At 36.3% G+C, this 24,737-nt stretch overlaps 1 protein-coding gene and 1 pseudogene across 2 annotated transcripts in view; one reads left to right on the plus strand and one right to left on the minus strand.

The window, feature by feature from the left end:
• The window catches only part of STXBP5L (syntaxin binding protein 5L), a 228,629-nt gene that overhangs the window by 88,685 nt on the left and 115,207 nt on the right, over positions 1–24,737 (plus strand). Inside the window, 6 exon segments of the mRNA XM_080656813.1 lie at positions 1,341–1,495; positions 5,448–5,520; positions 16,522–16,669; positions 17,524–17,591; positions 23,551–23,563; positions 23,565–23,592. Coding sequence (XP_080512939.1) covers positions 1,341–1,495; positions 5,448–5,520; positions 16,522–16,669; positions 17,524–17,591; positions 23,551–23,563; positions 23,565–23,592 — 485 coding nt within the window.
• On the minus strand, positions 8,135–8,737 carry LOC308242448 (eukaryotic translation initiation factor 4E-like; annotated as a pseudogene). The gene has a single exon. The product of its transcript is annotated as a eukaryotic translation initiation factor 4E-like (transcript).

Raw genomic sequence — 24,737 nt, forward strand, 5'->3', positions numbered from 1 at the left:
GTAATTCATAGAAAGAACAAAAATGTTTCTTACTACCACTATTAGTAGGTGAGTAATTTACTATGTCAAATTACTGGGGAAAAACTAACTCAAGTCAATTGATGCAGGACTCAAGGAAAATAAATTAGAGCATTATTGCTTGTGTAGCTTACAACTCAAATAGTTTTGTCAAAATATTGACAGAATTATAAATAAAAATTAGTACAGGTATTTTATATATAGGCTTTGATGGCAACTTTTTAAAGTTTTTTTGTTGTTGTTGTATACAGCCAGCATAAAATTAGCAAATGTCCTATTGGTAATGTTTGATACTATGTACAGTACAAACCAGAAGAGAAAGGGAAGTTTTATAAAGTGATTTCTAGAAATAAGTAATTCCTTCAGTTTATTGGAGGGATGGAAGTGAATTATTTAGAGAAGCATGTATTCTCAAAGAATTTAGTACACTAAAAGTACTTAGCTCTTTTAAAAAAAAATTTAACAAGAGTATTTTTTGTTTGATATTTACTTATTGAAAATACTTCTTATCATCACTTATTTTCTTTTATATACATATATTAGAGATATAGGTATTGAAGAAAAGTGAAAAATTATGAAGCTATGTAATAACTTTCTAATAGCTATAATATCATATAGTCATCTCATTCCCACTCTATTATCTAATTGTATCTTGCAATTAACAGAGAATTAAAAAATTGTTTGACGTTAATTTTATAAGATAAATAGAACTGGCTGGCACTAAGTAAAATTAAGAATAAGATCACATTTCTTTTTGGTGAATTATTTTTCCCTTACACATTAGTTTTCTCCGTCTGTTTATCATAACCTTTTTCCACAGAAACTCCATTGCATAGAATTTTCATGTTACTTCCTACCATTTTGGGTTTGCCACTGTCACATTTTATTTCATATTGAAACTTGCCTCTTTTTTCTTTTTGAGATTTGGGACCCAACATGCAAACTGGTTAATGTGAAAAAAAACTAACATAGCCTATATTTAGTGATTTAAAGTATGGGAACCAACTAATACTATATGTGAAAATGTCTTTTTGAGTCAGTGACCCCTTCACCTCCCTCCTACCTCACTGCCTTTCCCTTTCCCCCACCTCAACATCTTAAGACTGATTCATTAATAATTTTAATGGTGAGAATGTATATTCAGTAAAAGGGAAATGGAAAAATAGTAAATTGTTGGGTGAGATATTTTGGGACAGGAAAGACTTTTGTTCTCCTGTGTAATTACATTATATAAGCTCTCCACCAAGTTTATTGGCTCAATCCTGTGACATTGTGTCATCTGAAAGGACTTCTCAGTCTTACTAACTTTTTTTCCTATATAGCGAACCATTTATAATATTTTCTGGTGGACTCTCCTATGACAAAGCTTGCAGAAGACCAAGTTTAACCATCATGCATGGAAAAGCAATTACAGTACTTGAAATGGATCATCCTATTGTTGAATTTCTAACTTTATGTGAAACACCCTATCCGAATGGTAAGTATCTAAAATGGAACTATTTATGTTGAAAAATCATTTTTTGAAATAAATTCCTAACAAAATTAAGCTTAAATATTTTTAGTTTTGACAGCTGACATCTACTGTGGTACAACACTGTGAGCTACAGGGGCTGGAGCAGGTTCTGCAACTGTACCTACTTGACGAACTGGAAGTAAAACAGATGTAGTGCAGCAGTGCTGGAGTTTCAGGTTCAATATCAGGTAAGTGCTTTAAACTTTGATAAGGATGGTGGAAGCTGAGCTGGGAGGGTCCTATAGGGGTCCAGGGTGAAATCACTTGGGGAAATTGAGGTCTCCTAATAGCCTCTCCTAGACCAGCTCCACCCATCCCATTCTAAAGCCAATCAAAGTTAAAGCACTTACCTAATATCAGTGATCTGTAACTCTGGTGGTGCTGCATCTGTTTCACATCTGGCTTTGCTTCAGATGCAACTGCAGCACCTCTGATTACTCTGGGATTGCTGATGTGTGGTTAGTGATTTATTTCAATTTTGAGAATAATTGTCTGAAGGATCTTCAGGAGGAGAGGTGCTTATATATTTTTATCAGCCCAAATTTAAAGACTTCTTGTAAACATAAAAATTAAACTATATGTAAATTATATAATGGAATCTAATAATAATGAAATATTTTAATAATGAAATCTAAACATTTAAAAGGGTGAAACATAAAAAAGGAACTGTGAGTTTATGATTAAAACATAGTGTATATATACATCCCCACATATAGATATGGGGGAAAGAACACTGGACTTGGAGACTTAGACGTGCAGAATATTTGGGTTTATGATTTTACCTCTGCCATTTTCTAGCTATGTGACCTTGGATAAGTTGTCACTTTATGTTTGAGTTTCATTTATCACTTGTAGAAAGAAAATAATAATATTGATTCCAAATGATTATTGAAAGGCTAAAGTGAATGTGCTTTATAAACTAAGAAGATAAGTTGTGAGTTTTATCATACATATTAATTTGTTTTATTCTTTAGTTTCATGTTTTAAAGATGGGTTAAGTAGATAGGAGATGACAAAGTGGCACTTTATTTCTAGAATTGCTGGGGATGGATAAATTACCTGTGTTGTTAACAAATATTTATGGGATGCTTCTATGGCCTCAATACTATAAGAACTTGTTGGGAATACTGATGAAGTATGAAACTGATCTCTGGTGGTCAAATTATATAAAATATGGTCAGATAAGGGAGGTAATTATGACTTAAGTTTAAAAAATATGACATCTTAAGTTTTTAAATTATACTAATTTCAGGCTAGTCAGATAGTCGGTGACTGAACTATTCATGCAAAGGTTTGTGGAAAAAGGATTTAGGTAGGCTTTGAAGAATGACTTGAGTCTTGAAAAAGAATATTGAGTAAATGTTTTAGAAATTGTGAGGTTAGCATGAGGTCAATTTAGACAAATAATTGAAAGCCTTTGGAGGTATTTGAAAATAGGGAGCTACAGAGGAATTGTGAGGAAATACTAAAATGAAAGAAAGCAGTGTTTTAGTATGATTTATCCAAAAGGAGTTTGTGGGTTTGAAGAAAGAGAGACACTGAAATCTAAAAAATTCCAGATTCCAGCTGGGAGGCTTTTGTGATAATGTGCTTTAAAATGGTCAAGATATGAAACAAAGAACTGCCTGTAGGAATTGAAAGAGGAAAATGCACTGAATTTGGTCAACAATTGGATTAGGAGTGACATGGCAAATGAGTCAAAGATAACAAATTTTAAGAATAGTGGTTACATATTCAGTAATAGTTTTTTGAAGGAGAGAAAGATAAGTCTGATTATGGAGTTGTTTAGAGAACAGGAAAAATCTTTAATATTTATTTATGAACATCAGAATATAGATGTTCTTTGAAGTTATGAGAATGAATGATAAAGAAAGGAAGAAAGAACAGAGGACCAAAAACTGAGTTTATGAAAATTCCTCCCAATTAAAGAGCCTAGAGAAAGAAGATGTGTATGCCAATAATAAAAACTCAAAATGTGTGGTTGCAAAAATCAAACTATGTGTGTGTTTATATAAAAATTTCTGTACATTTTAGGAATTTTAGGACAATTTCTAGAAATATTAAATAAATTATAAATGTATTGCAACCAAATCTAATCAACTTCTAAGCCACATATATATCTGCTTTTCAGAGAAGTGGTAATGAGGATGGAGCTTTTTTTGGTCAAGGGTTAGGAGAAATAGTTTAACTTTATTCAGTAAAATATAAATGTACTTTATTAACTATTTCTAATTAAAATAATACATGAAAGTGCCAGAAAAGTACCCTTCAATACACAACAGTATATAATGAAAATTTTCTCTCTCTGCCCTTCCAGAGGCAACCACTATTACTAAAATTCTTATGTAGTCTCCTAAAAATAATCTGTGCTTTTCAACAGATGATTTTCCTAAAGAGGGGAGAGAAGAAAAAGAAATTAGTAGCATAAAACCCCAATGTTCTTCCAATTGAAAAACAAAACAAAAAATAAAACAACCCAGAAGTATTGAAACAATGTTGAAAAATAACTTCAAGAAATAAGACAGAAGGGGGAAATAGCCTCAGTTTGAGAACAGTTTGAGTAGCAAGCAGTATGACTGCATACTGTCACATAGATAGGCACCCAAACAATGGCATGCTCCTTCTGAGTTTTAGGAGTTTTGGTTTAGTTTTTCTCTTACAGCATATGTCTTACGAATAGTTTCTATAGCTTCTCAGGACTGGAAGGACTGTGAAAGCCATCTATTCCAGTTTTCCATCCAAGACTAGAATACTGTGGACGAAATTACTGCCAAGTGATTGTTCAATTTAGGATTAAATACTAAACTGGCCAGTAGAAACTGCTGGTATAATGAAAGCAGGATGGAATTTAGAGTCGGGAATTCTGGGTTAAAATTTCAGCTCTGTCACTAGCTTTGTAAACTAGTCCCAATCTTGTAACCATTTTGGACCTCAATTTTCCCTATGAAATAGAAAAATATTGATATCTGCTCTAGCTACTGAGAATCAAATATCATGTATGTAAAATGTTTTTGTAAAAACCTTTCCTTTCCATTGAGAATAACCCTTTAACTGTGGCTTTCCCTTATTCTTTATTATAGATGAAAAGCAATGTCTTCCCTGACCACTACAACTAAATTAGTGCTCCCACACCAACCACAGTAATTTCTTATATAATTATCCATGTTATTTTTTATAGCTTACATTACTTGTTCATGGTCTGTATACATCCCTAGAGTGTAAACTCCATGAGAACATGGACCTTGTCAACTTTATTCTCCATATGTCCTTTGTTCTTACAAAGTTTCTAGAACATATTGAAGAAAGGAAGGGATGAATAGAGAAAGAACGAGTTGAATTTTAAGAACTTGAAAAATCCTAGACTATGCTTAGATTCTCTGCTTTTTTGAGGTGTATACCATTTGGCACATAGTAGGCAATCTTTAAAAACATGTTAAATCACACTGAATAGAAAGTAAATTTTTTAGTATTAGTGTTGATCTCATAGGGAAATAAATATGTATCATAGATCAGAAAAGCAGAACTACTGTTTCTTTAGTATATCTCCTTACAGGCAGGAAATTAAATCTAAAATGTAAGGTTATAGAAGAATAAGTGTTTATGAGGGGGAGATGACAGACTCACTCTCCTCAAATAATCTACTATCAACACCTTATTATTTTTGAGATATATTTAACTCTATGCTATGCAACTTCTCATTTTTTTCTTGTTTCCTGTAATGGTCATAAACGTTAAGTTTTAGAAATACAACCTATATGTTTTTTAATGTACTCTTCATACTTCTTACTTGGGCTCATATTTTGGTCTTCTCAAATCATTTAAATAATTTGTACAGCAGATAAAGGAAGTGTAAGTTTGGTGATTTTATAGAATGAGAAATATGAAAACTTTTTCTTTTTTTTTTTTTAACTTGTAGAATTTCAAGAACCCTATGCAGTCGTAGTTCTTCTGGAGAAAGATCTCATTGTAGTTGATCTGACACAAAGCAAGTAAGTTATGCATGTTGAGAATACCACTAACTATTTTCAAATCTGTTCATTACAGTTAGAATACTGGAGGGCATCCTATCTAATAAAAGAGTAATATGCAAATTAACCATCACTCCGCTACACCCACAAGTCACGCCCACCAGCCAATCAGGAGGGAATATGCAAATAAATCCAACCAAGATGGCTACCACCACAGAGAGCAGGTGGGAGGCATGGGTTTCCCCGGCAATGGAGGAAGCCAAGCTTTCCGCCTGCCCTTGCCGGCCTAGGCCTCCACTCAAGGCTACAAAGTTTCAATGATAGAAGATACATAAAACCAAACAGAAATGGCAGCAGCCACGGAGCTGGAAAGAGCAGGAGGCTAGGGTTGCCTGCGGTGATGGAGGAAGCCAAGCTTCTGCAGCCCTGGCCAGCCCAGGCCACTGCTTAAGGCTACAAAGTTTCAATTATAGAATATACATAAGTCCCAACAGAAATGGCTGCCGCCACCAAGCAAGCAGAAGGCTTGGCTCCACTTCAGGCTACAAAGTTTCAATTGTAAAGATAAATAAACCCCAGATACCAGGGCCTCCGCTTGGGTTGCCAGAGGGCATGCCCAGCCTGCAAACCACCATAGGCCCCTCACCCAGGCCGCCCCACGCCCCAAGGGAACCCCCACCCTGATCCGGGACACCCTTCAGGGCAAACCAGCTGGCCCCCACTCGTGCACCAGGCCTCTATCCTATCTCATAAAAGAGTAATATGCAGATTGACCATCACTCAAACACACAAGATGACTGCCCCCATGTGGTCAAAGATCCTGCCCCCATTTGGACACAAGATGGCCACCACAAGATGGCCAGCAGGGGAGGGCAGTTGGGAGGGACCAGGCCTACAAGAGAGGGCAGTTGTGGGTGATTAGGCCAGCAGGGGAGGGCACTTAGGGGCAAACAGGCTGGCAGAGGATCAATTAGGCATCAATCAGGCTGGCAGGGGAGTGGTTAGGGGGTGATCAGGCTGGCAGGCAGAAGCAGTTAGGGGCAATCAGAAAGGCAGGCAGGTGAACAGTTGGGAGCCAGCAGTCCTGGATTGTGAGAGAGATGTCCGACTGCCCGTTTAGGCCACTGGGATCGGGCTTAAATGGGCAGTCGGACATCCCTCGAGGGGTCCCAGATTGGAGAGGGTGCAGGCTGGGCTGAGGAACACCCCTCCCTCGAATTTCGTGTACTGGGCCTCTAGTTATAAATAATTGACATCAGTATTTTTAGATGGTAAATATTCTTTATGTGGACTATTGTTTTGCTAGAATTACAGAAATGTAATTAAGTTCAATAATGAAAACTAAACTGGAAAAGTGAAGAGAACACTGAGAACATCCAAGAGATTTTAAAGGTAGCACCTGATGTTTAGAGAATCAGAACAAACAAAATGGATCACATTCCTGCTATTTCCCTAAGCAAAAGCAGCTGTTATGAAAAAAATGTACAGTGTACTATGTGGCCATCTGCTAGTCTAAAGGAAAATGGTACATAAAAGTATTATTGGACTACTTCATCAGTCAATACAAAAGAGCAGGATAGGATGTTGGAGGCAGATAAGATGGAGGCCCTCTTTTACTTTTTAAAAAATTTCCCGTTATGTTGTCGGCAATGGGAACAAATAGAAAACATTGCTATAAGAGTTGTGCTGTCCACTCCTTTACATGGACAATAAAACATACACTTGAAATTGATGAACTCTGTCTTCCTTGCTACACATACTCATTGTAAATGATGATAGGTATAAAAATGATTTTCCCTCATTCTATGCTTTGGACCCACAAATCTTCAGTTAGCTGCTGCTGCTTTTTTTCCCTTCTTTATTAATTAAGTTATTACATATGTGTCCTTATCCCCCCCATGTTTAATTTTGTTTGTTGTTGTTAATCCTCACCGAAGATATTTTTTCATTGATTTTTTTTTAAAAGAGAGAGTGAAAGGGAAGGAGAGAGACAGAGAAACATCAACATGAGAGACACATTGACTGGTTGCCTCCCGCACGCACCCACATTAGGGCTGGGGATCGAGGATCGAACCTGCAGCCAAGGTACGTGTCCTTGACCAAAATCAAACCCAGGAGCCTTCAGTTTGTAGGCCTACATTCTATCCACTGAGCCAAACCAGCAAGGGCTTCATTTAGCTTCTTATATTTGCAGAACTTTTGTATATTTCTCACTCCTCTGCATGGAATAACCTCTTTCTTTTTCTCATTATTAATGTCTTATTAATAAGTCTCAAATCAGATATCATTTTCTTAGTAAAAAATCTCTTATCTATATAATTTGGTCAAGTATCCTATTAAGAAATTTCATAGTTCCCATGTTTATCTTCTTCATAGCTTTTGACAAAGCTTTTCCCATTTCTTATTATTTTAAAGACTGTCTCCTGCCAGACGTTGGGCCTCAGAGTGAAGACAGGGCTTTGTCTTCACATGGAGTATGACAAAGGCAAATGAGACATCTCTTATATCTTAGCAACATTTACATGGAAATCAAATTTAAATGCAGTCAACTCTGCTTTTGAAGAGGTTTTGGTTCAGCTCCCAAATCTCAATAGCTTGATGCAGTCTCTTATGAGAATACTCAGAAGGTATCTTCTTAAACAACAAACCCGTTTTTAGTGGTGGAGCCCTCTTAGTAGCTGTGTCTGCATGGGACTGATAACCAATCACATCTTTCTTGTATACTCTCCCTATATGTGTAACAGTTTCTCTGTTTTCACATTCAATAGTCCATATTGATGTCTTATCACTGTTAGCTCTAACATTAATAACAGCTCCACATACATCATCAAAATATTCTCCAATAAAGCACAGCAGTGTCTCTAGCCAAAAGCATTTGAGGTCACTTGTCTCTGCTGTTTGTTCCATGCACTTAGCCATCATCCTTCTTGTTTGTTTTTCTCATCTTCCCCTATAGGCTCAATATCATCCTTAAAAGGTCAGTAGCCACAGCCAGGCATTAAATTACTAGACAACTGGATATGGTTATACAGAGCCTAGAAGTCTTTAACAATAACAAACAAAGAAATCAGCCAAAGGTTTACTTGCCAAATTTTGCTTTTATCATTTTTTAAAAACTAGAGCACCCATCTGTTCTATAAAGGATGTTTCATATAGTGTTCTGGGTTAGCAACCTCCTGCTTAGATTCTGTAGGCAGGGGATTGGGAGTTGGGTGGTTTCCAATTCCATAATAGCCATCTTAGGTCGATCTCTTTTTTAAAATTTTATTGTGGTAAAATACACATAACAAAAGTTACCATTTTTATACATTTATTTTTATGCTGTTCATTACCTTTTACATGTATGTGAACTTATAGTTTGTTTGCAAGTTTTTATTTAACATTTCATCTTTTTCAGCACTGTTTCAAAATCTATGTGAGATTCCCATTTCATTGTCTATTACAAGAATTTTAACATCAAAAATTGAATATATTCTCTTTCCCTTCAAAATTGTTAGCTTTCAGCCATGTTTAATGTTAACATTAAATTTCAGATTTGGACTCTTTCTATTTTTAAAAATAACTTTTTATTTTTCAATTACAGTTGACCTATAATATTAGTCTCAGGTGTACAACATAGTGATTAGATATTTATATAACTTACTAAGTGATTGTCCTGATAAATCTAGTACACATCTGACACCATATGTAGATATTAAAATATTATTGCCTGTATTTCTTATGCTACTAGGTGTACCAGTAAATAATGCAGATTTTTTTCAATAGATGGAGTTACACATATGTTGATATATATGCAATTTGATATGTATGCTATTTTGTTGTATTGACAGCAAGCTTCAAAACTTCATATGTCAAATTTTCTGAAGGTGTTAACATCATATATATTTTTACACTTAAAAACGTCGAATTTTGTGCAAAAAAAAAACATTTGCAGGAAGTTTTAATTCATTACTTTATTTTGAAGAAAAGTGCTGCTTAAAGTTATCATATACTTCGGGAAGCTTATGGTGAACATGCTCCATCTCAAGATACTTGTGAACACTGGTTTAAATGCTTTAAAAGTGTTGATTTCGATGTGAAAGACAAAGAACATCCAGGTCAACCGAAAAAGTTTGAAGACCAACAGTTACAAGCATTATTGGGTGAAGATGCATGTCAAACTTAAAAACAACTTGCAGAAAAATTATGAGCTTCTAAAACCAGGTGAAACCATTATACTGATCACTACCGACAACAAATAATCAATTTAAACCACAACCAGAATGTTCCAGAAGACATGACAAAGTAATTTTGCTTCATGATGATGCACCATCACACACTTTAAAACCAGTTAAAGACACATTAAAAGATCTTGCCTGGGAAGTATTAATGCACCCACCATATTCACCAGACCTTGCTCCTTCAGATTACCACTTGTTCCAATCAATGGCACACGCACTTTCTGAGCAGCACTTCAAAACGTACAAAGTGGAAATTTGGGTCTCTGAATGGTTTGCCTCAAAACAAGGAAGGTTCTATTGGGACGGTATCCACAAATTACCTGAAAGATGGTGGAAATGTGTAGCTATCGATGGACATTACTTTGAATAAAGCACTTTTGATGTTTCTCTTGAAGTTAATAGTGTTTTCTTTGATTACAAAATCCGCATTATTAACCGGTACACCTAGTATACTTTACATCCCCATGACTGCTTTGTAATTATCAATTTGTACTATATTAATCTCTTCCCCTTTCTCCCGAATTCCCCAACCCTCCTACTATCTGGCAACCATCAAAATGTTCTCTATAGTTATAAGTTTGTCAACTTATTTTGTTTTTTTTATATTTCATATGTAAGTGGTATTATATGGCATTTAACTTTCTCTGATTTATTTCACTCAGCACAATATCCTCTAGATCTATCCATGTTGTTGCAGATGACAATATTTCATTTTTTATGGCTCAATAATATTCCATTGCATATACACTGAGTGGCCAGATTATTATAACCACCTGACGTTTGTAGGCAAATTAGCCTTACACTGCATCGTATGGGATATGGAAGCTGAAGGCCTGTTCGAACACCTTTGCTGTCTGCAGTTACCAAGATAAAACGTCTCCAATTCACACAGGAACACAAGGGTTGGACAGTCAAGCATTGGAAAAAAGTCATATGGTCCGATGAATCACGTTTCCAGTTGCATCATGCAGATGGCAGAGTGAGAATTTCACGGAAACAGCATGAAAGCATGCACCCCACATGCATGAATACAACCCTTCAAGCTGGTGGGGGCAGTGTTATGGTTTGGGGCATGTTTTCCTGGCATGATTTGGGCCCTTTAATTCGTGTGGAACAACATCTGAATAGCACAACATACCTAAGTATAGTTGCTGATCAAGTTCATCCTATCATGTTGATGGCATATCCCAATGGAGATGGCTTGTTCCAACAAGACAATGCACCATGCCACTGTGCTTGTATCATGCAGGAGTGGTTTCAAGAACATGAGGGAGACTTTACCATGCTTAGGTGGCCCCCACAATCACCAGATCTCAATCCAATTGAGCATTTGTGAGATGAAGTTAAAAGAGCCATCAGGCAGCTGGTTCCACAACCATCAAATCTCACAGAACTGGAGAGTGCTATTCATCAGGCATGGTGGCAGATTCCTCACATCACCTTTCAACATCTCGTGGAGTCAATGCTAAGAAGAATTGCCGCAGTATTGAAGGCAAAAGGTGGCACAACGAAGTACTGATGGGGTGGTCATAATAATCTGGCCACTCAGTGTATATGTACCACAACTTCTTTATCCATTCATCTCTTGATGGACACTTAGATTGCTTCCATATCTTGTCTATTATAAACAGTGTTACAGTGAACATATGGATAAATATAACTTTTCAAATTAGTGTGTTGAGTTTCCTCAGATAAATACCCAGAAGTGGAATTATTGGGCCTTTCTTTATCTCTTGTTAAAGTCTTTGTTTTACAGTTTATTTAATCAGGTATAAGTAATGCTACCCCAGCTCTTTTACCTTTTTCATTTTTATTTTTGTGAAATATATTTTTCCAGCCCTTTACTTTCAATCACCCTATGTCTTTTGATTGGAGCATTTAATCAGTTTTCAATTAAAGTAATTATTGATAAATACATTGTTATTGCCCTTTTATTAATATATTTTTTTTCTTCTTAAAGAAGACTCTTTAATGTTTCTTGTAATACTGGTTTGGTGATAATGAACTCTTTTAGCTTTTTCTTGTCTGGGAAGCTCTTCATCTCTCCTTTGATCCTAAACAATAACTTTGCTGGGTTGTAATCTTGGTTGTAGGTCCTTGCTTTTCACCTCTTTGAATATATCATGCCAATCTCTTCTGGCCTACAAATATTCTGTTGAGAAATCAGCTGTCAGTCTTAAAGGAGCTCCCTTATAACTAACTAACTGCTTTTCTCTTGCTGATTTTAAGATTTTCTCTTTGTCTTTAAACTTTAGCATTTTAATTAAGATGTGTCTTAGTGTGGGCCTCTTTGGGTTCATCTTGGTTGGGACTCTCTGTGCTTCCTGGGCTTGTATGTCTATTTCCTTCACTAGATTAGGGAATTTTTTCATTATTATTTCTTCAAATAGGTTTTCACTTCCTTGTTCTCTCTCTTCTTCTTCTGGTACCCATATGATGTGAATGTTGGAATGTTTGATGTCCCACAGACCCCTAAAACTGTCTTCATATTTTTGTATCCTTTATTCTTTTTGCTGTTCTGATTCAGTGTTTTCTGTTACTTTATCTTCTAAATTGCAGGTTCGATTCTCTGCTTTATCTAATCTGTTGATTCCCTCCAATGCATTCTTCATTTCTGACTGGTACTTTTCATGTTTTATTTTTCCATTTTTATGTTTCCTATATCTTTGTTGACATTCTCACTGAGATCCTTGAGCATCCTTCTAACCAGTATTTTGAACTCTGGATCTTACAGCTTTCTCTTCTCCATTTGGTATAGTTCTTTTTTTGGACTTTTGTTCTGTTCTTTCACTTAGGACATGTTTCTTTGGCTGCCTCTCTGTATTTGTTTCTATGTATTAGGTAGAGCTACTACACTTACCAGTCTTTGTAGAGTGGCCTTATGTAGTAGGTATCCTGTGGGGTGTAGTGGCACAGTTCACCTGAGTCAGTGTCCCAGGTGTGTACCCTATTTGGGTTGTGTGTGTCCTGTTATAGTTGAGCCTTGATTACAGTTGGCACATCAATGGTAGGGATTGACCTTCAGGCTGATTGATTGTGAGGGCTGGCTGTGACTACACTAGAGGAGCTGTCACACAGGGGCTTACCCTATGGAGTAAAATTCGCTTTGCCCGCTCAGTCTTCCCTTTGAGTGTATCATTTGTGGAGGTGGTTGGTTGGTTTGAAGCTGGCCACTTGGTGTATTGGTCCTATGGCCTCTTGGGAGGTGCAGGCCAAGGTCACTGCTGCCTGTGCCATACCCAGGGCCACTTGATATTAGCTTCAAAGTGATCTGCAGGTGGATGCCACTTGTGCTGGGCTTGAAGGTGCCTGGGAGAGGCTAATCTGTGAAATGAGGCAAGCTGTTGCTAGTGGTAAGCTTGGGACTGCTAAGCAAAAGGTACAGAGCACCTAAAGGGCACATGATGCTTGTATGGGGTTATGAACCTTTGAGAGATTTTAGGAAATTCCACAGCATGAGTTGCTATAGGCCATTTGTATGGAAAAGTCACTGGAAGTGATTTGGATGGGTCCAGAAGTTGGGTGCTGTAGGTCTAATGGAATCAATAGGGTGGGGGCAGTTTTAGCCGAGTTGAAGGAGATTCATATATGGTGCACACCTGCACCCACATGGGAAGAACTTAGCAAAGAAGCAATGGCTTCTGTCAGTACTTTTGTCTGGGGAAAAAGTTTCCACTCTAGCTCTTGCCCTGAAGCAAGACAATTCAATTCCTCCCTGTATGTTCCTGGCATCTTTCGAGTTGCCATTGCACTGCTGGAGGTCAGAGTAATTGAATCCATCTGCAATAACTTTGTGTTTGGGTCCTGTAAGAAGAATGCCTGTGACTCCAGGGGCCCTCTAACTCACTCAGCCACAATCTCTGCTGGTTTTCACAGCCAGAAGTTATGTGGGCTTCTCTTCCTGGTTGTGGAACCCTGGGCTGGGGAGCCTGATGGGGAGTTTGGACTCCCTGCTTCTGAGGGAGGATCTTTGAGCGCAGATATTCCTGCTGATTTTGAACTGCCACACATAGGTGTGGGGCCAGTCCTTTCCACCTCTTCTTCCCTAAAACCAGACTCAACATGGCTTCTTTTATATATCCTTATTTATAGGACTTCCGTTCAGTTAGACTTCAGGTGGGTCTCCATGATGGGTTGTTGCGTAGTTTAGTTGTAATTTTGATGTGGTCATGAGAGGAGGTGAGTACTGTATTTACATACTTCGCCATCTGTACTAGAAACCCAGACACCATTTTTTTCTTTTTTTAATTCCACACTATAATTTTATTTTTTAAATTAAATATATTTTTAGAAGTTTAATTTTTCAGTTACATTTTACTTTCAATATCATTTATATTATTTTTTAGTGTACAGCATAGTGATTAGACAATCATATACTTTACAAAATGATCCCCCCCGATATTTCCAGTACCCATTAGCACCATACATGATTATTACAATATTAATAACTATATTTCCTATACTATACTTTTACATCCTTATCACTATTTTATAACTACCAGTTTGTACTAAATCCCCTCACTGTTTTAACCCTTCTCCTGAACCCCTTTCCATCTGTCAACCAATATTTTGTTCTCTGTATCTAGGAATATGTTTCTGTTTTGTTTGTTCCTTTTTTTTCTCCTTTAGATTCCACTTATAAGAGCAGTCATATCGTATTTGTCTTTCTCTGAATGAGAAAGTTTCACTTAGCATAATAAATAACTTCTAGATCCACCTATCCTGTCACATTCTTTTTTTTATGGCCAAATAATATTTCATTGTATATATACCACAACTTCTTTACCCATTCACCTATTGATGGGTTACCCACTCATCTGTTGATGGGTACTTGTGGGGGATGGGAGCCTGGCTGATTTGCACTGCCAGATGTTATGTGAGCTCCTCTTTCTGGCACTGGTGTTCCAAGCTGGGTAGCCTGGTGGGGGACTGAAACTCCTCACTCCTCAGGGGAGATATCCCTCTGGATCCTCAATTGCTACATGTAGGAGCAGGGCCAGTTCATTTGGTGTCTCCTCCCCTTCTACCAGTCTCTATGTGTCATCTTGTATATATCTTATATGAGTTATGTTCTCCTAATCTTCAGATGGTAATTCAGGTTGATTATGCTATAATTTAGTTATTTTTTTGATGTGGTAATGGGAGGAGATGAGTGCAGCTTCCATCTGCCATCTTGATTGGAACTTCTGGGCTCTTTTTCTCCTTTCCTTCCTTCCTTCCTTCCTTCCTTCCTTCCTTCCTTCCTTCCTTCCTTCCTTCCTTCCTTCCTTCCTTCCCTCCACCCCCATATTTAATCTTCTACATAAAAGCAAACATTAGGGCTTACAAATTTTTTTCTTTTCTTGGTTTCTGGGATTTGTAGCTTTGTTTACATTTCCACAGCAGCCAATTTACACTTTTACATCTAAATTCCTATAATACACATTTAGTTATTCTTTCTTTCTTAAATATCTTTTTCTATGCTCTTTACCAATATACTAAATTATTTTCCCCAAACATTTTTACAGTATTGTTCACCTTGTCAGGAGTCTATCATTGCAACCACTTGCTATTATCAGATGCCAAGTTGTAGATCTGATCTTTAAGGTGATCCATTTATTTTACTTCAGTTCTTCCACCTAAGAAATGTTGATAATTTCTACTCTGAAAGAGGGGATCTCTAATCCATGCAGTTTAACCTTCTTGCCATTTTTTAAACACAGCTTGGTTCTTCCCACCTGATTTTGCATATAATGCTATTCCTATCTGGGAAACTATCTGTAGCAAGTACACACACACACACACACACACACACACACACACACACACACACACACACACACACACACCATATTCTCTGAAGACTGGACTAAGTTATTAAGTTCCTAACTGTGAGGGGAGGAAACTATTTTTATGTTTTAAATATAATTTTATTGATTTCAGAGAGGAAGGGAGATAAAAACATCAATGATGAGAGAAAATCATTGATTGGTTGCCTCCTGCACGCCCCCTACTGGGAATCAAGCCCGCAACCTGGGCATGTGCCCTTGACCTGAATTGAACCTGGGACCCTTCACTCCGCAGGCTGATGCTCTATCCACTGAGCCAAACCAACTAGGGCTGGGAAATTATTTTTAATAGCCCCCCAAATACACATTATATCAGAAGTAACATGATTACACAAACCTGGAATAGATGGAACGTAGAACAATATTTGGTTCTTTCTACTGCAGAGCCTGGTACATATGGTACATAAGAGCTGCACAATATATTGTGGCTATAAGAATTATTAATTTGGTCCTGTACTTATATGCCTCTTAAAATTATAGTAGGCTTGAGGATATGAAATTTACTGAATCCATAAGTCTGCATTCTCACTATGTTCTCTAGTTTGCATAGGAAATTATATTAAACATGCTACAATCATGCACATCTTTCAATTACTCCTGCAAAAAAATACAAAAACAAAAACTCACTTAAATATTACCTTTCTTGAAAAACATGTCAAACTTACTAAGAAGATATTTTAATACTTATAAGTATGTTATATAAATATTTAGATAAAAGTAATATTACTATGGAATTTTTGAATTATGGAAAGAAAATTAATTATTCAAGTAAAATTCTACCAATATTTATATTTCATTTTATAGATAAGTACTTAAAAGTCATTGTTATTCATATGGTTCTTGTTTTATGATGCTTAAAAAATAATTAAGTGAAATACATAATTAAAATATAGAATATTTTAGGGTGTTTTATAAAAATTATTTTACTTTTTGTCATTGCAAAATGAACTTAATATATTGTGTTTACCTATTAGCTTTCCAATCTTTGAAAATCCATATCCCATGGACATACACGAATCACCAGTTACGTGCACAGCCTACTTTGCTGATTGCCCACCAGATTTGATACTAGTACTCTACGCTATAGGAGTCAAGCATAAAAAACAAGGATACAGTAATAAGGTAAAAGTAACAAAAATAAATTATCTTGTATTCATATCATATCATGTGATCACATTTTTTTGTTATATTGTTTTCGGACTTTCTATAAAAGACTTGAAAAATTTTCTTGAGATTACAAGCTGGAATCAGTAAAAGACATAACCTCTGGAATTCAAATTTCCTAAATGCTACATAGCTTTAAACCTACAGGAATATAAATTTATTATATTTTATATATACTTATCTATCATATATATATATATATATTAAGCATATATTTAAAAGAACAGATTTGGATTATAGGATATAACAGTTATTTTGGGTGAAGGATTATGTTTTAAGAAATTTAAGTCTACTCTTCCTAGTTAACCATTTTTTATCAATCAGTGATTAACAAGACATAATTATCAAAAGCCATTTGTTAAATAACTTTCTGGAATTTCATCTACAGGATTCAAATACTTACAATTGTAGTAGACCACCTACTATGTTTCCTATTATTTGTACAGGGCTTTGTGGGTGGACAACTCAAGGAGGGCACAATTTACATTGTATTCCGTGTTAAATGGCAGCAGAATAGTTTGGCAGTACACAGATTATGTGGCAAATGTAACAACACTATATTTTTATGATTGAAAAAACTTCTTTGACTTTTTAATCTTTGTTAAAATCAATATTTTTAAAGGTGATGGAATTATACATTTGGAATTACACATTTGGTTGAAAGAATTAAAGGATAGCTACATACTTCATCCTCCATTACTTTATAGCTACTGACTTACAAGGAAATCTTTTATTTTAAAATATTTTCACTTAAAATGTATAAGTTATTCAAATTTTAAAAGTAAACAAATTTTTCCTGGATAATATGTTAGGAGTGGCCAATCACTGGAGGAGCTTGGAACCTTGGGACACAGACATATCCAGAAATTATTATTACCGGGTAAGTGGGATGTGATTTTTAAATTTATCAATTTGTTATCAAATATATTTGATTGAATTTTTACAATTTCTCATAATTATGCTCTAGGCAGGTTGGCTGTTCAAGTAAAAGTAAAAATATAAGACACAAATGCTATCCAAAGATTATAACGTTGATGGAAGATAGAATGAAACCACTGAAAACATAGACATACAACAAAAATAATTAAGTGTGGATTGTAAGGGTAGGAGAAAGTAAAAGAAAGAAAAATTACCAGAGACTAGTCAAGGAAGAATTCCTTTGGAAATCAGATTATTAACTTTAGAAAGGCCCTTAACAACATCTCTTGGTTCTTGCCAAGTCATTGTTCTATAGTCCCATCAGGTAGTTATATAAAGTATGCCTCAAAATTTATAACACCAGAAATGTTACCATTTTCTATAGCAGCCTACTAAATGCTCTAATATTCAGAATGAAAATAGAGACATAGCAACAGATAAAGATGAGATTTAAAAGATAATAAGGTATTCTGCTAATGCGGTAGTAGAGTAGATGTACTTTTCCCTATCCTTCCCACTAAATACAACTAAATACTCTGAATATTATATATTAAACAAACATAATATGATTGGAAAAGGTGGAGAGTCAGACTGGCAAGGCTCCCAAGTTCTCCAGAATGACATGGTGGTAAGTTTTCCTGGGTTTTCTTTTTGCCTTATATATTCCAGAATTGGAGCTGAAGAAGCTGGCAACCTAGAACTGCCAGTGGTCACAAACAAACCAAACACCAACAAAAGCTAGTTCTCTCTAGCCAAAGTCTGAGCAAAGGGGTAGCCTATTGATACAGAAAACTTTTAGAAAATAATCCCTCTACTTCAGCTAATTGTCACCCCAACTCACTCAAGCAAAGGCAGACTGGGGAGCCTAGATTTTCAACCTCATTAGGCTATAAAAAGGTGCTTCAACTTCCTCCTGAGAGGAGTATCATTTTCTGACACTGAACTAAGGCTGAGTAGGAATCTGGGACTTATAACTCTACTTGGTGGTGATGAAACCCATCTGTGGGGTTACAGGAATCATGTGGGGGGGCCGAATTTTCACCACTGCCAAGCAGTAATGAACCCCATATCCTCTACTTTTGTGTCCGTGGAAATCCAGTGAATAAGGAGAGAACAGGACTAAAAAAATGTATGTAAGGAAATTATTACTGAAATCTTTCCAAATTTGGCAGAAGACATGAACCTATAGATTCCAGAAACTGAATGAATCACAAGAAACAAGTCACATCATAGTCAAAACTCTGAACATTACACTAAGAAAAAAAATATGAAAACAGCAAAAGAGAAATGACTATAGGGCAAAATCCTGTAGCCACTCTACTCACTTCATCAGAAACTGTAGAGGCCAGAAGGAAAACTAAATTTCAAGTGCGCTAGAAAAAAAACTGGCAACCCAAAATGCTATACCCAACAAATTATCATTCAGGAAGAAAGGAAATATCAACAGTTTCTCAGAAGGAAACAGAGTTTGTCAGCGTCAGACCGACCCTAAAAGAGTAGCTAGAGGAAGTCCTCTAAGCAGAAAGCAAATGATAAAAGAAGGAACCCTGGAATATCAAGAAGGAAGGAAAAACACAGTAAGCAAAAATAATAGGCTTTTTTTCTTTTTTAAAAATTATATTTCATGGTTGAATAAATATTATAGTTACATTGTCTGATGTAATTCTACATATGTAGAGGGGAAATCTTTAAGACAAGTATAAATAGGAAATGGTAAAGTAATGTAAAGGAAGGTGGGGATTTTATACTCCCCTGGAAATGGTAATATGACACCAGTTGATTGTGATAAGTTGTTATACTTTAAGCAACCATTAAAAACAAACCAGTGCAAATAGATACACTGAAAAACAATGACACACCAAAATAGATGACTAAAATAATTCAGTTAACCCATAGGCAGGCAGGAAAAAAACATGAAGTTTAAGTTAAATGCTCTAAATATGCCAATTCAAAGTCACAGATTGGCAGAGAGGATTAAAAATTATGATCCAACTTCATGCTATTTACAGTACATTCACTTCAAATATAACAGTATGGTCAGGTTGAGAGAAAAGGAATTGAAAAAATACTCTATAAAATAATTATGGAGAGTGACATCAGCAAGATATCAGGATAGCCCTAGACCTTGTTCCCCCATGGAGACACTGACATAACAATATGTGGTCCAAAAGTTTTTATGAAAACTTGAGAAAACCAGTAAAAAGTTTAGTGCCCAGGCAAACTCAAAGCCAAGTTCAGCCACATTAAAATGGGTTAAAATAGGCATTGTACTTTATTTCAACTATGTCAGCTTCTCCACAAAATTGGCACAGCTTGTGTTTAGGAGGAAAGCCCAGCTTGCACCTTCTCTCATCAGAAAGAAAAAGAGAAGTAGAATGTATACCCAATATTCCTGCTTTTCAGGGTTTTTCCCAAGAGATTAGTTTCTGTCTCACCTGAATCTGAGTACTGATGGAACTTGGTTCCCTGGGAGCTGCAGAGAGCAAAGAGGAGCTCAGTGTTTGTTGAAGTGCACCCCCCCAAACTTGCAATACTGAAGATAGACAATAGAGGGAGCATGAGACTACAAGCTCCTGAAGAAAACCAGCAAACTTCTCTAATTGGGAAGTTATATAAACACAAGTCCATAGAAGACACACTCCCATTAAAGATTTGAGAGTCCCAAAGATTTCTACCTAAGCTGATTAGTAAAGGTCTTCTCCTGTACAAAGCCAGTTCATAAGAGGAGACTCTATTTTCAAATGACAAATTCCCAGCAAGGTCTCAGGCACACAAAGAAAAAGGGAGATGTGGCCCAAGCAAGGGACAAAATAAACATACAGAAACTGACCCTCAAGAAAGAGAGATCTGTGTCCTGGCTAGTGTTTCTCAGTGGTTAGAGTTTCAGCCCCGACACTGAAAGGCATTGGATTTGATTCCTGATCAAGGGTAATACCTGGGTTGTAGGTTCATTCTGGGCCCCAGTTGGGGCACATGCAGGAGGCAACCAATTGATGTGTCTCTCTCACACCTGATGTTTTAATGTCCCTCCCTTACTCTCTCCCTCCCTCCCTCCCTCTCTCCTCTACCCTGTCTTCTCTCCCCTCTCTCCCTCACTTCCACTTTATCTAAAAGCAATGGAAAAATATCCTCAGGTAAGGATTAACAACAACAAAAAAAGAAATAGGGATCTGTGAATTAACTGACAAATAATTCAAAATAATTATATTTATAAGCTCAGTGCACTACAGAGAACACAGATAAACAACTAAATGAAATTTAAAAAAATAAGGCATGAGTGAAATGAGAATATAAACAAATAGAAACTATAAAAAGAATGAAAAAAAGTCTGGAGCACAAGAATACAATAATTGAATTGAAAAATTTACTAGAAGGGATCAACTTCAGACTTAATCAGAAGAATCAGTGAACTAGAAAATAGCTAATATGAAATTATAGAATCAGAAGAAAAAAAAGGATGAAAAATGTTATGTCTGATATGGGGTTAATATCAAAAGTATGTGAAGAACGCATAGAATTCAACATTTAAAAAATCTAATTAAAAAATGGGCAGAGGATCCAAATGGACATTTCTCCAAAGAGGACTTATAGGTGGCCAACAGACACATGAAAAGATGCTCAGCATTACTTATCATCAGACAAATGTAAATCCAAACTATAATGAGATATCACCTCATATTGAGATATTGAGAAAAGGGAACCCTTGTGTACTTTTTGGTGGGAATTTAAATTAGTGAGCTAATGTGGACAACAGAATGCAGATTCTTCAGAAAATTAAAGCTAGAATTACCATATGGTCCTGGAATTCCACTTCTGGGTATTTATCCAAAGAAAAAACAATTTGAAAAGATATATAGCACCCCTGTATTCATTGCAGCATTATTTACAACTAGAGGCCCACAGGGATTGGGCCTAAACTGGCAGTCAGACATCCCTCTCACAATCCAGGATTGCTGGCTCCTAACTGCTCGCCTGCCTGCCTGCCTGCCTGCCTGCCTGCCTGCCTGCCTGCCTGCCTGATTGCCCCTAACTGCTTCTGCCTGCCAGCCTGATCACCCCCTAACTGCTCCCCTGCTGGCCTGATTAACACCTAACTGTTCCCCTGCCAGCCCAATCGCCCCAACTGCCCTCCCTGCTGGCCTGATCTCTCCCCCAACTGCTCTCCCCTGCCGGCCTGATCTGACCCCCAACTGCCCTCCTCTGCCGGCCAATTTGGTTCTGATTGGTCGGTTTCTATGCCAGTCAGCGTCAAAAGCTCTTCCTCCTAGGCAGCCATTGGCTCCTCACAGTTGACCCAGATTTGGTTCTGATTTGTCTTTTTCTATGCCAGTCAGCATCAAAAGCTCTGCCTCCTAGTAAGCCATTGGCTCCTCACAATTCACACAGATTTGGTTCTGATTGGTCATTTTCTATGCCAGTCAGCGTCAAATGCACCGCCTCCTAGGCAGCCATTGGCTCCTTGCAGTTCACCCAGATTTGGTTCCGATTGGTCGGTTTCTATGCCATTCAGCATCTCCGGGCCTATTTCCAGGCCTGATCATAGAGGTGGGGCTGATCAGCAGCTGCCCCAGGCTGCTGGTGAGTGGCTGAACTGCTGACCTCTGAGGGAGAGAGAAGCAGGGTCTGATCACCCTGCTCTATCCAGGCCTCGCCAGCAGCTGCTGCCACTGTTGATCAGCCCCGCCTCTCTCTCTCTCTCTGAGAGGTCAGCAGTTCAGCCCACTCGCTTGCTGTGAGCGCAGCCTGGCGAACGATCGAGCCTCCCAGTCGTTGCAGATGTGATGGACCCAGTGTTTTTATATATTAGGATAGCCAAGATATGGAAGCAACCTGGGTGTCTATCAATAGATGATGAATAAAGAAGATGTAGCACATATATACAATGGGATGTTACTCAGCCATAAAAAGGAATGAAATCTTGCCATTTGCAACAACATGGATGGGCCTGGAGAATATTATATTAAGTGAAATAACTCAGAGAAAGACAGATACCATATGATTTCATTTATATGTGGGATCTGAAGGTTGTTCCTAGATGCTCTTTAGCAGGTTGAAGAAGTTTCCTGTTCCTAGTTTGTTGAGGGTTGTATGTTTTGTTTTTCATGAATGAATGGTAATTTTTGTCAAATGTTATTCCGTATTTATTGAGATGATCATGTGTTTTTTCTTTTTTAATCTTTTAGTATGATGAATTACAATATGATTTTTTTTTAATGTTTCACTGGCCTTGCATTCCTGGGATTAATCCCACCTAGTTATGATGTATGATCCTTTCTATTTATTCCTTCATTTGGTTTGCTAATATTTTGTTGACAGTTTTTATGCCCATGCTTGAGGAATATTAATTTGTAATTTTCTGGTAATGTTTTTTCCTGGCTTTGGTATCAGGATAAAACTGACCTCATAAAATGTGTTGGGAAGTATTTTATCCTATTTTATTTTCTTGGTAAGTTCTTATAGAATTGCTATTATTTATTACCATATAATGATAAAAATATAGTTAGGTTTAAGAATTTGATTTTTATAATTTGAAACTTTAATTTCACCATGATATTCATTTCAAAATTATTTTAACATAATCAAAATTGCCCCAACTATCTTTTTTATTGAGTGAATGTAAACAATTTTATATTAAAAAATATTTTTTCCCCACAGATCCATTTTCATTGCTCTCTTATTACACACAGAAATCTTCTCAGAGTAAAATCTAAGTAATTATTGTTCTTTCTTAAATTTAGATTTTAATGTATTGTTTTAAATGTAAACCATTGTCTTGAGCTTAGAAATGATTTAGTGTACTCTAGTTTTGATTGGAACAGTATTTTTAAATTGAATTTTAACAATCACTCAAGTTTTATACTTTTAGAATGTTTTTTTTAAATTTAATATACTTTAATTAATGCTAATTTATTTTCATCTAGTCATGCAGATGGATTCAATAAAATTTTGGGATGCTTCTGCAAGTAAGTTTTAAGTTTTTTCCCTCTTAACAGGAAGCACTTGGTTAATAGGTATTCATTAAATTATTTGAATACTATTTCAGATACATTTTTAGCATACATACATAGTGTGTGTTACAAGAACTTATTTCTTATATTATTAGGTCAGTTTACTAGTAAAGTATCTCTACTGTGCTTTACTTCCATAATATAACAGACAGGACTGAAATCACATTCATTATCACCAACCATTATATTTATAAGAGGCAAACTACATTGGAAAATGTACCAAACTTTGTCAGATGAACTCTGTTCAAAGAATAGCCTTCACCTCCTAACTCTGTGGTTTTGGAAAAGTGTTTTTATCCCACTAGTCTTCACTTTTATTTTCTTTTTAATTATTGTTGAAATTATTTCATATGAGTCTTCACTTTTTCTTTATCTCTTGTCTACCAAGTCCTGTGAAAATCAAAATTATTTGGTAAATGTAAAACTTTTTTTTTTTAATTTGAGAATTATATAATTTAAAAGAAATAAGGTACTCTGCTCAACTGATGGGCATGTACATAAAGATATTTCAGACTTGATTATAACATACATACCTTTCAGAAAATTTAATCACTACAACAGATAAATGCACATATGTAACTACAGGGCAAACAACATAAGAACCTGAAAGGTAGTACAACCTCAATTCTGTTATAAAAAATGGGAGATTTATTTGAGCCAGGTTGATCAAGGAAAGATATTTTGATGGAGTAATTCTTTAACATGAGTTTTGGAAGATTGTTAAGATTTTGATAGGAATAGGAGGAGTGTCTGAGGATGAGAAACCAGCAAGATGTAGTAACTCTTTTAGAAATATGGAATACAAGAGAGTTCTATAGGGCTCCTGGACTGCGAGAGGGTGCAGGCCAGACTGAGGGACCCCCTGAGTGCACGAATTTTGTGCATTGGGCCTCTAGTTAATTATAAAAACAAATCTCCAATTTAATGGATGTCATTGAAGAAATATCACTTAGTTTGCAAATTTTGTGTAATACTGTCCAGTACAGGAAGTAAGGTGATACTGCATTTGAATAATTGTTTATGTTATTGTGTGTATTAGTTTTCAACTGCTGAGTCATAAATTGCCACAACTCTTATCAGCTGAAAACACTAGACTCTTA

This window comes from Plecotus auritus (genome assembly GCF_963455305.1).
Source record: "Plecotus auritus genome assembly, chromosome: 2".
Classification (NCBI taxonomy): Eukaryota; Metazoa; Chordata; class Mammalia; order Chiroptera; family Vespertilionidae; genus Plecotus; species Plecotus auritus.